This window comes from Myotis lucifugus, unplaced genomic scaffold (genome assembly GCF_000147115.1).
Source record: "Myotis lucifugus unplaced genomic scaffold, Myoluc2.0 scaffold_562, whole genome shotgun sequence".
NCBI lineage: Eukaryota > Metazoa > Chordata > Mammalia > Chiroptera > Vespertilionidae > Myotis > Myotis lucifugus.
In genome coordinates, this window is record NW_005871610.1 from 29,380 (window position 1) to 44,449 (window position 15,070).

At 47.0% G+C, this 15,070-nt stretch overlaps 1 protein-coding gene across 11 annotated transcripts; it reads right to left on the reverse strand.

Annotated features, from left to right (window-relative positions):
• Positions 1-869: 869 nt before the first annotated feature.
• SF1 (splicing factor 1) lies at positions 870-13,582 on the reverse strand. 11 transcript variants are annotated; one of them, XM_006104323.3, is made up of 13 exons: positions 13,430-13,582; positions 10,429-10,504; positions 7,095-7,247; positions 6,653-6,742; positions 6,119-6,302; positions 5,918-6,033; positions 5,705-5,812; positions 4,335-4,515; positions 3,809-4,082; positions 3,431-3,490; positions 3,144-3,323; positions 2,200-2,404; positions 870-1,778 (listed from the first exon to the last, which is right to left on the reverse strand). In XM_006104323.3, exons 1-13 carry the CDS (start codon positions 13,509-13,511, stop codon positions 1,649-1,651), a joined length of 1,839 nt encoding a protein of 612 aa, XP_006104385.1. In that variant the 5' UTR covers positions 13,512-13,582; the 3' UTR covers positions 870-1,648. The 11 variants fall into 11 exon arrangements, with proteins under 11 accessions (XP_006104385.1, XP_023601426.1, XP_006104382.1 ...); XM_023745658.1 differs by lacking the exon at positions 2,200-2,404 and having other exon boundaries at positions 3,431-3,485; XM_006104320.3 differs by having other exon boundaries at positions 870-2,404; positions 3,431-3,485.
• Between the last annotated feature and the right edge of the window lie 1,488 nt (positions 13,583-15,070).

Genomic DNA, 15,070 nt, shown 5'->3' on the forward strand with positions numbered 1-15,070 from the left:
CCTACAGTAAAGGACAGACACCCAGGCTTTGCTCCAGATCACCAGCAGTGGCCAGCTCCCGTTTGAAGCTGGAATACAGCCCAGGCCGGAGTTGTTGTCCCCACTGGTCAGGTGCTGGGCGTGGCAGGAGCTTGTTGTCCCTTAGCCTCTCTGAAGGAAAGCCAGCCAGGGAAGGGCCAGCTCTAACACTGCTCTCCCAGGGGCAGTGCAGGGATGGGACCTCACTACCTCATGGAGACTGGACATGGATTTTTCCAGTGCCACAGTGGTGCTGTCCAGACATGAAAGAAAAAAGCAGGCTAAGACCCTTTGCAAAGAAGTGCTTACGAAGCACAAGGTGGGCACGTTCTCTTGCCCCCACCACTCCCCAAAGCCTGCAGTGCTGGCAGGCTGCAAGTCACCAGCAGAGCAAGAAAAGCCACTTGGCAATTTTAATTTTAGCTGCTCTGTGCCTGACAGGCAGGATTAGTTGGCTTGACCTTTAGTACTGATGCCTCCTAGGCCCAGGGCCGTAGTCAGGTGGCAGCTTTCAGGCACAAATCACAACTGGAGCTCTGCAAATGTGGGGGGTCTGAGCCCCAGGGAAATGTCTTCAAAAGGACATGGACCAGAGGGATGAAGGGTCACCAGGGAGGGGAGAGTGTGGTTTCTCAGCTGTTAACTATACACAGGGGGAGGGTGTGGGGCTCCCCACATACTCCACTTCCACCAGCAAACCCACAGGCAGGCAGGCAGGCAGGCAGGCGGGAGGCTTCCTTAGCCAATGTCCCACAGGTTCCCAGGGGCCAGGTGCTACCTGTGGGAACAGGTAACCAGTGCTGCTGATAATGGGGGGAGAGGGCTTAAGAGAAAATAAAGAAACAGACCCAGAAAACCACACTGCTCTTTTATTCAATGAAACATCCCCCTTTAACGCAGTATTGAATCATACACTGGAAAAAAAAAGCCCAGAGAAATTTCTGCAGATAAACCAGTGAAGAGAACGCGCGTTATACATTATTGTCAACATAATCACTCCATGAAAAGGGATGGGGTGGGGGAGCAGAACGAAAAAAACAAGGGGCTCAACACCCTAGACACTGCAAAACATCCAGACATTTGGAATTAAAAGAAAATTTAAAAGGAAGCCTTCCAGGAAGGAGAGGAACAAATGGAATATGAGGCAGCTTAGGTGCTCAGGAACATGGAAATGACCTGGTCTGGCAGACAAGCCCAAGGTGCTTGGGCAGCCACACCTACTGCTGGCAGGGTGTCAGGATGGACATGAATCCCGGACCTGGAGATTAAGCCACTACTCTATGAGGGTAGCAGACACAAAATTCCACACTTAAAAAAAATAGTAATAATCTTGGGGTGGCGATGGCACCTTGGAAATCTTAGAACCAAAGGGACACCCCTGTCCAAACTAGCCTGACATTAGTGGCCAAGGCCTTGGCCTAAAACCATTTGCTCCCCTCTCCTTGGAAAGAGAAGAATGAGGAATGGAGAAAAGGCAAAGTAATCTGATTGCAGCAGAAGACCGGGGAGAGCATCTCCTTGGACGGAGTCTGAAGAAAGAGATAAGGAAATAACAAAGGAAAAAGAAAAAAATTAATAAAAATTTCACAATATGGAGCCAGCGTGTTCCGATTCCGTCCACAAAAATAACTCAGGCTGCTTTGCCGAACCATCCTGTCCACCAGGGGCGCTGCTGAGGCTGTCTGCCTGGAAGGGTCACCAATGGGCGCGGAAAGTCCTCACTCTCATGGCTCGGGCCATCGCTGCTGCGGGGAGGGATCCTGGCGGCCCGGTTTGGGGAGAGGCAAAGGGAGTTGGGTGAGGAGAGAAAGAAGACAAAGAAGACACTCGATGCTACGGGGCGCCAGGAAAGCCCAAGCTGGCGCCCCTACTACCACCTGCCCGTCCTCAGTCGCTTGGCCCAGCCCGGTGCGTGCACACACACACATGCGTGCACACAATCACATGCGTGCGTCCCAATGTCTGGCTCCATATGGTGAGGTTCGGCGTGTGTTTAAACAAGACCAATTCTCTCTATATAATATATATATTTTCTTAAAAAACCGAGTCTAGTTCTGTGGTGGAGGCGGTGGGGGAGCTGGAGGCATCCCGAAGGGCGGCATGCCTGCCACCCCCATGCCCATCATGGTGACAAAGTTAGAAGGGTCCATGGGAGGCGGAGGAGGGGGAGGTGGGGCATACATCATGCCGGCGGAACCAGGTGGCGGAGGCGGCGGAGGGGGAGGGGCCCCGGGCGGCAGAGGCGGCTGGACCCCGGGGGGCAGGGGCACCATAGTGGGGTTGCCTTGCATCTGAGGGGCTCCTGGAGAAGCTGCGGCAGCCGCCTGCTGCTGTTGCCATGGCGGGATGGACCCTGTGCCAGCGCTCGTGGTGGTAGTCGTCGTATCTGGGGTGGTAAAGAAGCCCAAGGTCACACGCGCGGGGGCACACCGCGGTTCTCTGCGGCTGCTGCCTTGGGATGGGGGCGAGGGGCGCCTGCTCCTTGCTTTGCATGCTGTACGGTGGTGGGGGGCGGGCGGGCGGGGCTGTCCTGGTGTGGGGAGTGAAGGGGTGGGCAGGACTACCCTAGGGTCAGCCTCAAGGTCTCTGGGCTTAACGAAGTAAGCCCTTTGTCACCAATGTCCCCTGGAAGGGCTGACAGGAAGGTACCAGACACAAGAACCGGCTCTGACATCCCTCCGCCCATCCGCCGCCACCACCGAACGGCACATTCAATCTCAAGGCCACAGCTACTCTCCCACTGCCAGGTACCATCCCCAGTCTCTCAGGCCCCAATCACATCCCTCTCCAAAACTCGCATGCACCACCCACCCCTGGCCATGTGCACAGAACTGAGCCAGCCAGCAGCTCACTCAGCCAGTGAGAGCCTGGACTTCTGACACCCTACTATGGCAGGTCCCCTCCAGGCCCCCACAGATGACCCCAGACACAACCACGCCAAACATCAGATCTCCTCCCCGACACCTCCCAGGGGCCACAAGGCCCTTTCTGTGTTCACCCCCAGCAGAGATCAGAGTCTCACCCTAAGGTGCTGGCCTGCCTGTGTGAGCTGTGAGGTTCTCTCATTCCTCTTAGCCCCACCCCCCATCCCACCCACCCCCACAAGCCCAAAATATGCCACTCACTTTGCTGCCATGGCAAGGGGGTACTGGAAGCCATACTGCTGCTGGGCGGAGGGGGAGGTGGAGGCTGCTGCTGCTGCTGTTGCCATGGAGGAAGAGGACCAGTAGGCGGGGGAGGAGGTTGCCCACTGGGTGGCGGCGGCGGTGGCGGCATCATGCCCATAGGCGGTGGCGGCATCATACCTAGGTGAAGGAAAGGGTCAGGCCTCTGGGAGGAGAGCTTTGGGACAGGCCCCCCTTCATTCCCAGGCCTACGTGATGCCCCAAAGCGAGATGTCAGGCTCCATTACCTTTTCCTTGATGCAGGCGATAGACCCCAGAGCCCACAGGCGTACTTCCCAGGTACTGATCTTGATGGAAGGAAAGAGCAGGGACTTAGCAGGACATGTGAACTGGCCAGGGAAGTCGCCCCCCACCAATAGCTTTTACAGTCACACATCCTGCAGTCACTGCCCTTACAAGAGCAGTTCTATGAGAGGCCTGTGCTGACCCCACACAGAAACCCTTTCCTGAATCAGATGGAGTCTTGCTCCTCCTGGAGCCCAAGCCTTGACAAGAGACCCAGTGCAACACTCAGCCACTTTGAGAACTGCTGCTAGTTCACAGCAACTAGCTCTAACTCCTGCTTATCCCAAAGCCCCAAGGTTTCTGGTCTGACACTTACTTACCCATTGGAGGAGGGCCATGGTGCCCAGGTGGGTGGGGGCCCTGGTTCATCGGTGGTGGTGGTGGCTGCATCCAAGGAGGTGGGGGTCCATTAGGGTTGTGCTGCATGGGATGACCACCATGCCCACCTGTGAGGCTGGGTAATGGGTGTGGGAAGCTGTGGGGGCCGCCTCCAGGCCCACCAGGACCACCTCCATGCATGCCGTGGTAGGGCCGACTCTCTGAAGGGCCAGAATTCATCCAGGGTGGGCGGCTCTGGGTGGTAGACATGAGAGACTACGTGAGAGCATTTCCTGCCAATGTCCCTGCCTGCTCCCCCTGGTGGCAACATTGTTCTCTCGGCTCTGCCAGAGGACCAGAACACAAGGACAGAATCTTCCCAGAGTGAGATCCCCAAACATCTGACATCCCGAAAGAACAATGTTGCCAGCCATGTCCACAATCTGCTCTGCCCAAAATCCCGGGCCATAACCCCCTCCTCTGAGGAAGATGGGGACCAGGCCATGGGAACCAGCGCCTGAAGCTCACCGGTGGAGGTGGGTTGTTGGCGGGAGCAGCAGGCCGAGGCGCACTGGCCAGAGGTGTGCTGGCAGGCCCAGAGGTGGAGCCCACAGATGCTGGCACAGGAGCTTCACCCAGTTCAGCCATGAGGGACAAATATTCTTTATCCATCCGAGCTTTATCCTGAGCTGACTGCGGGTCACCAGGCCTGCAGGTGGGGTGTGGGTCACAAAGAGAGGGGAAATCATTAAGGAGGAAACTTTTACCCTGAGGAATTTATACAAGAAAGCTGAGGAACTGAATCATCCTTTCTAACACATTCTTTAAAACAGCCTCATCGGCTCTTCAATTGTGTGCCCAACTGGGTATCTGGGGTTACATATCGCTCTGCCACAGCAGAGACCCGGGGACAAGATCAGGGAGACGGTGAGCACCAGACCATAACCAGCCATGCAGACAGGAAAGTGCAGGTTCTTCTAAGTAGCAACTTTCATCAAGTTCTGCATTCCCAGCCCTGGCCAGTGTGGCTCCATTGGTTAGAGCATCATCCCATGCACCCAAGGATCACAAGTTCGATTCCCAATCAGGGCAGATATCCAGGTTGTGAGGAGGCATCCAATCAATGTTGTTGTTTCTCTTTCATGGATGCTTCTATCTTTCCCTCTCTCCCTTCCTCTCTCTGTAGTCAATAAAAACATTTAAACATTTCCCTCAGACTGCATTTCCAGTCTGAGGGAAAGAAATCTATGCAAGACTGGAACACAGCTACCAGGACTTCCTTAACAAAGCCACTCCAAGTGAAAAAATGTTGCTATCAAATGCTGGCTTGCAAAACTGGTCAAAATCCTTACATTATTTGGTGTTCTTAAACCGATCTTCGGCAGCAAAAACGGCATTTAACATTGAGCTACAGTAAAAGCACTTATATCCTGCCCTGGCTGGTGTAGTTCAATTGGTTGGAGGTCACGGGTTCAATTCCCGGTCAGGGCACACACCCAGGTTTCGGGTTCGATCCCTGGTTGGGGTGCATATTAGAGGCAACTGATCATTGTTTTTCTCACATCGATGTTTCTCTCTCTCTCTCCCCTTTCCCCTTTCTCTAAAGTCAATGAAAACATCCTTGGATGAGGATTTGAAAAAAAAAGGGGGTGGGGGGAGACCAACTCCCCATACCCAGGATGGAAGTTTACAGTTTTCCTGGGCTCAGGATGAACAACAAAATAGGAGTGTTCTGCACAGGCTGTTTCTAATCATCCTGGACTTTAAACCACACCATTACATGCACAGAAAGGAAAGCTTCTCTTGGATCCACTAGTTAATAGCAACCAGCCAATGTGCTGAAGAGCTTCCTGTACACCAAAGGCTACCAGCAAGCCACGACTGCAGCCCTCCCTCACCTTTGGAATTTGCAATCAGAAGCAATGTGGCCAGCCCCTCCACACTTGGTACACACTGTAGTATTGGTAATGCTACGGGTCTCTGAGCTCTGCCAGGGTCTTAAGATCCTGTTGAGAGAAAAAAAAGTCAACTTAAGGGCTATAGCCAACCCCCTCCTACTTCAATAGATTTTGCAGGTCTCTGGTGCACTCCCCTCTAAACTGATCACATACCTGTTATCATCTTCCCTAAGGGTCCCATTCAAGCGAGCCAACTCCCGAAGTTGCATCTTCCGAAGGTCATTCTGGTCCTCAGGGGTCTCAATCCCTTGCTTCAAGATGTTTCTTATCTAATAGACACAATGGACAGTTACGTTCAGTGCTAAGACAACCACCTAGATTTCTGGCAAGAGGCTTCCTTTCTGGTTCCCTCACCTGCTCTACTGCTTTCTTCACATTCTCCATGGTGTTGGCGGTAACCAGGGCATGAAGTGGCTCGTCTTCTCCTGGCAACATCTGGCCATCTTTGCGCCCAACTTTCCCTTCTTTCACAGACCCTTTTCCCCGGATCATTATCTTCGCATTACACTCCTTCTCTATGTTCTTCAATGTGTTCCCTCTATCAGATGCAGAAAAGGTTGAGTTGTTATATGCAAATTCACATGCCAAGGGGAGAGGTGGGCTGATCAGGCACTGGTAGGAAATCATGAGTGCAGCGAGTTGGATTTCCCCACCAAGAAATCAATGATCTCTAAGTTAAGATCAGCCACAGCAATCCTTAAGATTTGATTCCCTGAAGTGAAATGAGGACGTTAAAGAGATTTCCTCACAGGAAGGCATCTACTCAGCCAACGTGAAGGTCCCACCCAAAACAGGAAGGTGCCACCAATGGCACCCAATTTGGCACAAGATGAACACACCTCACAGGTTCTTAGGAATTCTCTATCCCATAGGCTAGAAGTTACTTACCTGGGCCCAATTAGCAGCCCCACAAAGTTGATTTCTGGATACTCATCTTGTGGAATCATTACTTTATCGCTCACACGTGTTGCTGGAGGTCTAAGGAAGAAAAGACTCATTGACTCTGGTGATTTGAGGTAAGAGGTGAGAAGTTAGTACCAAATGTTTCACCATGTCACCTGGCTGGCGTGGCTCAGTGATTGAGTGTTGGCCTAGGAACTAGGAGGTCAGGGTTCAATTCCCAGGCAGGGCACGTGCCCAGGTTACGGGCTTGATTCCCAGTGTGGGGTGTGCAGGAGGCAGCCCATCAACGATTCTCTCATCATTGATGTTTCTCTCACTCTCTCTTTCTTCCTGAAATCACTAAGTCTATTTTTTTTTAAAATGTTCTACCATGTCACACACATTCTTCATGTGTCCTTATCCCAGACAACCCAGCCCCCCTGCTTACTTGTAATCTGCAGGTGGCTTGAAGTCAGGGTTGAGAGCAACCATTTCTGTGATGAGGTTATGCCGCTCCTCTTCCAGCTTCTTGCGTGTGCGGAACTCACGGGTGTTAAGCCGCTTCCCCTCGCTATTGTAGATGGGCTCAGGGGAAGGGGACCTGTGGGAAACAGACCACCGTTACTGCTCTACCCTAACTATTCTGTCATCCCCACATGGGCTATAATAAGTCTTCCCCAGCCCCTCTGCCTCAGATCCTAACACAACACTCTTCGGAGGAACTGACCATAACGTGTGCTATTCAAGATCGTGTGGAATGGGGAGATGGAAGCTTAACATTAGGGGGACAGGGGTGTGTGTGAGAAAGGCAAAAAAATGGTTTTGCTTTTTTCTAAAAATGATGAGGGTTTAGTCTGTCCTTTGGAAAAACCTCTCGACTGCAAACAAGGACAGTACTATCTGGAGTCTTCTTGCCAAATATGGATTTTCTATCATTTGCAAAAAATTTTACAATATTACAACTTTATGAACCACAAAAACCCCAAGTTTATGTAAAACGTGAACTCTCGCAGAGTTCACGCCCTGCCAGGAAGTGTATGTCCCCTCCATATAGTAAATATGAACTCTTCAACCCAATGCAACTAGGACTCAAGGCTAGTGCAGCTACTTGGCCCCCACAATGGAGAGATGGTGCAAGGCTTCGTCTCTGCTTTTCCTTCAATGGCCTGACTGGCTGTGTCCAAGGCCCAGGAGTCAACCTGTTTTCTGGCTGTTCGATGTTGGGGAGTCTGGGTAAAGAAAAACGTTAAAGTGCTAACGCAGCTTCTGAGAGAGGCTGCAAATGAGACTTGGTCAAGTACTTGTCTAAGGTCTGAACCTGCAAACAGCAGGGGGAAACCTGTGATTCTCCACCAGAGTTTACAAGTCCAGAAAGCAGATTTTCTCTCTCTCTGCTTTTCAAGGAGTAAAATGCTGTTGCTACAAGTAAAAAATAGTAATGATAAAATGGTCAGTTTACCACAGCTGGATTTTGCGGTAATAAAAAAAGAGAAGTTACACTCCTAGAATTCTAAGTTAAGATTACAAAAAGGACCATAGCTTGATATTCTGATTGAAAATTTAGTAGCAGCTGCAAGAAGGGAAGAGACCATGTGGATCAGGTTATTTAAAAAACATCCTGAAAGTAGTCAAGACTCCTACACCCTTGGTTTAGTTGAGAGAACCTTGCCTAGTTGGAGAGCAAGGACTGAACTCGGCTGCTCCCACTGTCTTCAGCCTAAAGGGAACCATGTCATCTGTTACACACACGATGGAATAAAAGGTCAGGTTTGTTCATGGCTAATGACGGCTAAATGACACCTCCGTTTCTAGCATTTGTATAAGCTGTTAGCACAATCCAGTAATAGTGAACAAAAGCGAGCATACCCCAGTTTATTAGACTATCACCTTATACATTTAAATCTACAACCAATTTAAAAACATTTTTAACTGTGCAACTTAAGCAACATCAAAATGGCATAAAGTGGCTTAATATTGAAAATACACCTTCTTAAGAAATAATCTTATTAAGTTAAGAAACTCATGCATTTCCCTCCAACCTGGGCTCAAAAGAAAAACCAATCAGGTATTAGGGATTCTTTCAAACTGAATACAAGCGAGAGAGAGTCTGCTCTGGTTTTATTTCTAGCATGCTTGACATTTCTAATTCCCCCCTGGTAACTGTCTAGAATTAAGCATTTCTAGCTAATCACCAAAATGAGTTTTATCAGTACAAATTGGTCATTTAAAGGCCTCACAACAGTTTAATCTCCTCCCAAATTATGAATGTGAAATACAAAGGCTGATATTCTAAAGGTTAGATTGGCCCAACTTCTTCACTTTGAGTAAGCATCGTATAGATCAACTAAATTCTAATCCCAGTTCTCCAGGAAGCAAAGGTTTGTTAAAAATTCAACCCTTTGAGGAATTGCCTGGTAACCTGTAGGTATATTATTAAAGGGAGGGGGAAGCCAAAAATGGCACTTAACAATTGTGGTCTGCAACCTATAATGCAAATCTAAAAAAAAAAAAAAAAAAAGCCAAGAAATATGAAACACAACCCCCTCCAACCAAAATCTACAGGTAAAAAAATAATATAAACAAATTAAAGTCATTAAACTTGTTTCCTAGCAAGGGGCAGCAGAAAGATGTATAAGAGTGGCTTCTAAAACCAATACATCTTCCTGATTTAACAAGTTACTAATTGGGTAACAAAAGCCAAAAACACTACATTTTAAAGCAAAATGCTTTCAACTATGCTACACGCACTACGAGAAATTTCATTGAGAGGAAGGCATATTGCCCTTCTAAGTAAATGGACCAGGTTTTAACTGTTCAAAGACCACAATCAGACAAAAAAATTACTGCTTAAAAAATTCACTTCCGCCTGGCATGGTTTAGTGGCTGAGCATTGACCGATGAACCAGGAGGTCATGGTTCAATTCCAGGTCAGGGCACATCCTGGGTTACAGGCTTGCTCCCCAGTGTGGGGTGTGCAGAAGGCAGCTGATCAACAATTCTCTCTCATTATGTTTCTCTCTCTTCCTTTCCCTTCCTCTCTGGAATAAAAAAATATATATTTTAAAATTCACTTCCCTTGGCCTTTTTTTTTCCACAGGTGAAATTTTAAACTGAGATAGCATGACCACAGCTGTTGGAGGACCACACTCCCCTTAAAAAGGGGGAGGAGGGGTGGTGGTAATGTAGGGATGGTAGCTAGCCTTCCCAAAACAGGTGGGAATATTCTGACCCCTCCTAATGCCCCAGGCAATGGCCAAGGCTGAAAATTAACTGGCAGTGAAGGAAATTGGTTAGAAATCTCATCTATTTTAAAACCATCTCAAAACCATGAGCAGGAACAATATAGCAATGAGCTGAGCAGACTGAGTTTCTGGCCTGCTCAAATTCAGTGATGCTCAAAAATATTCTTAATTCCTGCATCGTGCACCTGTGAGAAAAACCTCTACACCCTGGGCTTTCAAAGCAGGTATTGAAAAGGCTGGCAATGGCCCACTCACTGTCCTTATGGGTGGGCAAGTCAAGTTAAAATATACATGCTTACAAATTAGAAACCAGTTATCCATTTTCCTGTAACTTTTTATTCTGCTAGTAATTAAGTTTCATTCCAATTTCTAGCTGATGACCACATATATTGCTAATTAAACCCTACTCCCCAGAATGATCAGAGTACCAGTCGTCTTACTAGGATTTTATTGCACTGACACAACATGTTGCCACCAGTAAAACGTTATTGAGAAAAAGGTAAAAGTGTTACTGTCAGCTGGTTAAAACTGTTTCCCAACCTGTCCTCAGGGTTAGGGGGGATGCCCAGGTCTCCTGTGCGCAGTTTACGAGTCAGGTCTTCTATCTGCAGTTGCACTGGAAGAAACCAGGTTAGGAAAGAAAAAAAAGGATGGAAAAAAGACAATGTTACCAAAAAACATCTCAAATCTCAACAACAAGCATGAAGAACTCGGAGACTTTGAAAGGGACGACTGATCAGTGAACACATTGAGGCAAAAACTCCCAACCATCTATCGGCAGGAGTCCATTTACATCTATAGGTATTTTTCACTTCAAAATGGTTATCACTTAAGGAAGCAAACAGTTTGTTTGAAGAGGGGTTAGCAGTATAGACTGTTCACTATGGCTAATATCAAAGCATTTATCAGGTGTTTCACCTCTCCCCCTACCAAGGTTTTAACAATTGGCACCCAGAACCAAACCATGTATGTTATCACCGATACCCTGTTCCCACCAAATTACTTTGAGGGCAAGACTCTTGAGAGCTAATTTTTCCTCATAGTATTAAGCATAGCCCCAAATGAGACCCAATTAACGTGGGACAAGGAAAAATACCAGTTGAGCAAATATTATTTTCATTGATACAAGGTTAAAAATTCCTTAAAGAAGACAGTTAATAACCAATTCAACACTTCACAGTTCATACATACTTTCTGTACACCAAATCCGTACTAGTAGGAATCTCCCAATACCTTCTGCTTTTATTCAAATTTTAGATGACAATCCATATACCTTAACAAACCAGTTATGGTAAGTCTATTTTTAGACTTGCTCCTTATGTGGGAGTAAAAGTAGGGGTATAGAGGATTCAAAGTGTGGGTCAAGGAGAATGTGTGACCCTCTGACCTTGACAAATGAGACTGTACATGAAAAAGAGAAATGAGGGTTTTTCACAAAATTCAGACTCCAGGGAAATGCTACCCAGCTGATTTTACTCAAAATAACAGGACCTGAAGAGCCAAATCACTTTCTTCAGCATGCTGAATCACCACTTATTTCTTACCTCTGTAGCATCTGAGAGTTTTGAACAGCTTAAGAGCAAGCCTTATTGGCTGGGTTAAAGTTGAAATAGCTCCAGGACAGGATTAATGTATTTCTACCCCAAGATACCCTTCCAAATTTAAATACACCCCAGAGCCCTAGCCGGTTTGGCTCAGTGGGTCAAGCATCTGCCTGCAGACTGAGGGGTCCCGGGTTCGATTCTGATCAAGGGCACATACCTTGGTTGCAGGCTCAATCCCCAGCCCATCAAAACACGTGTGGGAGGCAAACCAATCGATGTCTCTCTCACATCAATGTCTCTCCTCCTCCCTTCCACTCTCTCAAAAAATAATCAATGGGAAAATATCCTCGGATGAGTATTACCAAACAAACAAATAAATAAATACATCCCACAGGGGCTGTATCACACACCCATTAAAACTCTGAAGAAAGTAAAATCTACAATATTAAAAAAACATGGGGGCATTCTGTATAAGGCAGTGTGTACTGTGAGACAAAAGTAAAGACAATGGCTCCTAAGCTCTTTTATGCCAGAAAAGTTCTGACTTGGCAGTTAAGTTCTAAGAACAACTAAAAGTGAAAGCCACCTTCCTATGGGTGTGTGTGTGTGTGACAATTCTCTTAACTGGTCTGCAGGGATAGTGGGGTCTAATGTGAAGAAATAGCTGGCACTTAAATCAAGGTTGCTATATTCCTTGGAGTGGAAATCTACATTAGCCCAGGCTTTGATTCTAGCTACTTTGATTCTAGCTATAAATTAGCTATAAATAGCCCTTAGGGCTCAGTGCATTAACTCCTTCCACAGGAAGAGAACTGGAGATGTAAAGAATGAGTTTGTTTTCCCATTTTCTAAGTCAGCTTGTTATTCTTGGGATATTGCTCCACAAAGGACATTTTCACAAGGCTGTGAAGATTCAGATCTGTCTAACATGAGAGAGACATAAGAGACTGGGCCGGAGTAAATAGGAACAGTGGGGGAAAGAAAATATTGTGAATATTAGACAATTCCAACACCTCAAAATTCTCAGCAGTCTAAAAAATGTAAGACACTATGATCCTCAAGAATAACAAGCCAGCCTTGAAGCTTTTTATTTGTGAAGGCCATAGCCTGATAGGTGTAGGAAACCATTGCCCTAATTTACTCCAAAGGGGGTGTTTATTTGGTTAGTAGGAAATGTTTATCAAGTGAATTTTGAGACAGCAGCAGAGGTACACAAATAAAGGTCAAATTGCATTAAAAACCTTGTATTTTAAAAAAGGTAATTTTGAGGTTAATTTCATTTCCAATGTGGATAGTCATTCTTAATTCTTAAAAGTTCCCAATAGGTAAGATTCCATATCCAAGTAGTATCCCTTTCCCAGCAGAGTTCTTTAGTGGTAAATACAAGAGCCCTCATTTTAAGACAGCTCTCCAAAGACCAAACCAGGAAAAAAATTGCTGAAGGAAAGGTTAAACTCAATAAAATAAAAAGGGGGTGAACTGTAAACACTTTCAGAACAACTTTTTGATTAAACTGAGTATTTTTCCTTTCAGAAAGTACCTATAAAAAGTAAAAGACCATTTTTAAGGGAAGGGAGAAATGTAAAATTATGGTGAAAGGCCACGCTGTGAAAAAGGTACTTGGTTTACAATACCTTAGTGTTCTCCACTGGGGCCGTGTCCACAGAGGCATAAGACACTCACCTCACCAACTGGCAGTAACAGCAGCTGAAGGTGTGGGGTCCTAAACTGGGGGCTACTCTTAACTCCTACGTGGGCCCCTCTACTTTCCTGGTACTCATGGAGAACACTGCTGTTACCAACAGACCATAACAAGGAGCTGCAAATGCAGGACCCACACAGCAAAAACTGAAGAATTATTTCAAAGTCATGAAAGTACACCTGGCCATACATTATCTCAAAATAGAAAAATTTAAAGTCTCAAAACTAAACAAATAAAGTGTCGCTCAGAATATTAACAATCTGAAAATGCATTTGGGTGCAGAACGTGTATTTACCTATATAAGCTCTCTCTTGTTCCCGAGTGAGTCCAGGGGGGATAACTGTAGGCATTCCTGGAATCACCGTTTTCTGTTCCATTGTGTCTTGATTCCAGCGGCTCCTCTTCCGCTTCTTACTTGGGAAGTCTAAAGGAAATAAAGTTCGTAAGATGCAAACACAACCATCAGAATGACTACCAAGAGGCAGTTCAGGATACTTAGGACATTACACGTAGCTCAGCAGACTATGAAACTGAGAACTTGACCTAAAACGTAAATAGCAAAGATTGGAAGCCAAACCTGAGAAATCAGAGACAGGTGGACCTGAGTCCAAAAAGTTAACATTTCAGAGAAACTGTGATGTGAACAGGTAACAAATCCTTTTTTAAAAGAATAGTTTGATTTTTAGAGAGGGAGAGAAACAGCACTGTGAGTGAAACATGGATCAGCTGCCTCCTGCAAGCCCCCCACCAGGGATCAAGCCCGAAAATCCGGGCATGTGCCCTGATGGGAAATGGAGCTGGCAAACTTGTGCATTGGACAACGCCCAACCGAGCCACACCGACCAGGGCAACAAGGTAACAAATCTTAATGAGTAAAGTTTCAGTTAGGGAAATAAAGTGCCGAGAAGATATATATTAATATATAATATACTACATCATCCTTGAATAACCAAACAAGTTTGCAACCTGCTGGCTCCTCACATCACCACCTTCCCAACCTTTCTAACTAGGCCAGATCTCCATAAATCTATAGCAAGTTTCTTCAAGACTACCTTTTTTTTTTAATGTTTTCTTTCTTTTTTTCTTTTATTTATTGTCTAAAATTTTACATGTCTCCTTTTTCCTTCTTTTCTCCACCCCCCCAAGACAACTTTTTTCTTCAAAAGTTTGGTTGACATCAACAATTTTCCTGGCCATTTGTACAGTGTCTGACACCTTAAGTTCAAAAAAATCCCTGGCCAGAGTGGCTCAGTGGTTGGAAGTCACCCATGCAGAGGTTCAATCCCCAGCCCAGGTCATAGGGGAGGCAAACCGATCAATGTTTCTCTTTCTCTCTCTCCCTTCCTCTCTTAAAAGTAAGTTTAAAAAAGAACAAACTATAATAGCAAAACCCTGCAAAACCCTTCTTCCCTGATATATAAGCATAAATCCCCTACACATTTGGTACATACAAGTCATCCTACTTCCCAGGGGGCCCAGGCCCCGGGTGAAGCCCCAACTAGAAAACAGAATTCCCCCCCAACCCCCAAAGAGCCACAGGAGATGAGCCAGCAACGTCCTGAAGACTCCCCACTCTTTCGTTCTCCGTAGTGAAGAACCTGCCTTACAGTCGAAATAGCTCTTCTTGGTACTTTTCTCCCTCTCAGACTCCTCTACAACCAGGAAGGGGTTCCACGTCATGACTTCACTCTTTCACACCCTGGGGACATGCACTCCCAGGACCCAATCCACCCACCCGACCCCCTCCACACCTCTCCCCTCCACCTGGGGCTAGAGAGCAACTGGGGACCCCCGCCCCCAGCTCTCATTCGGGCCCTACAGCCTGGCAGCGCACTGCGCCTGCGCACAGCAAACCTCCCGCTCAGCCGCCCCCCCACGCCTTTTCCCCAGCGCGCGTGCGCATTCCCTTTTCAAGAAACAGCCGCGCGCCCCGTGG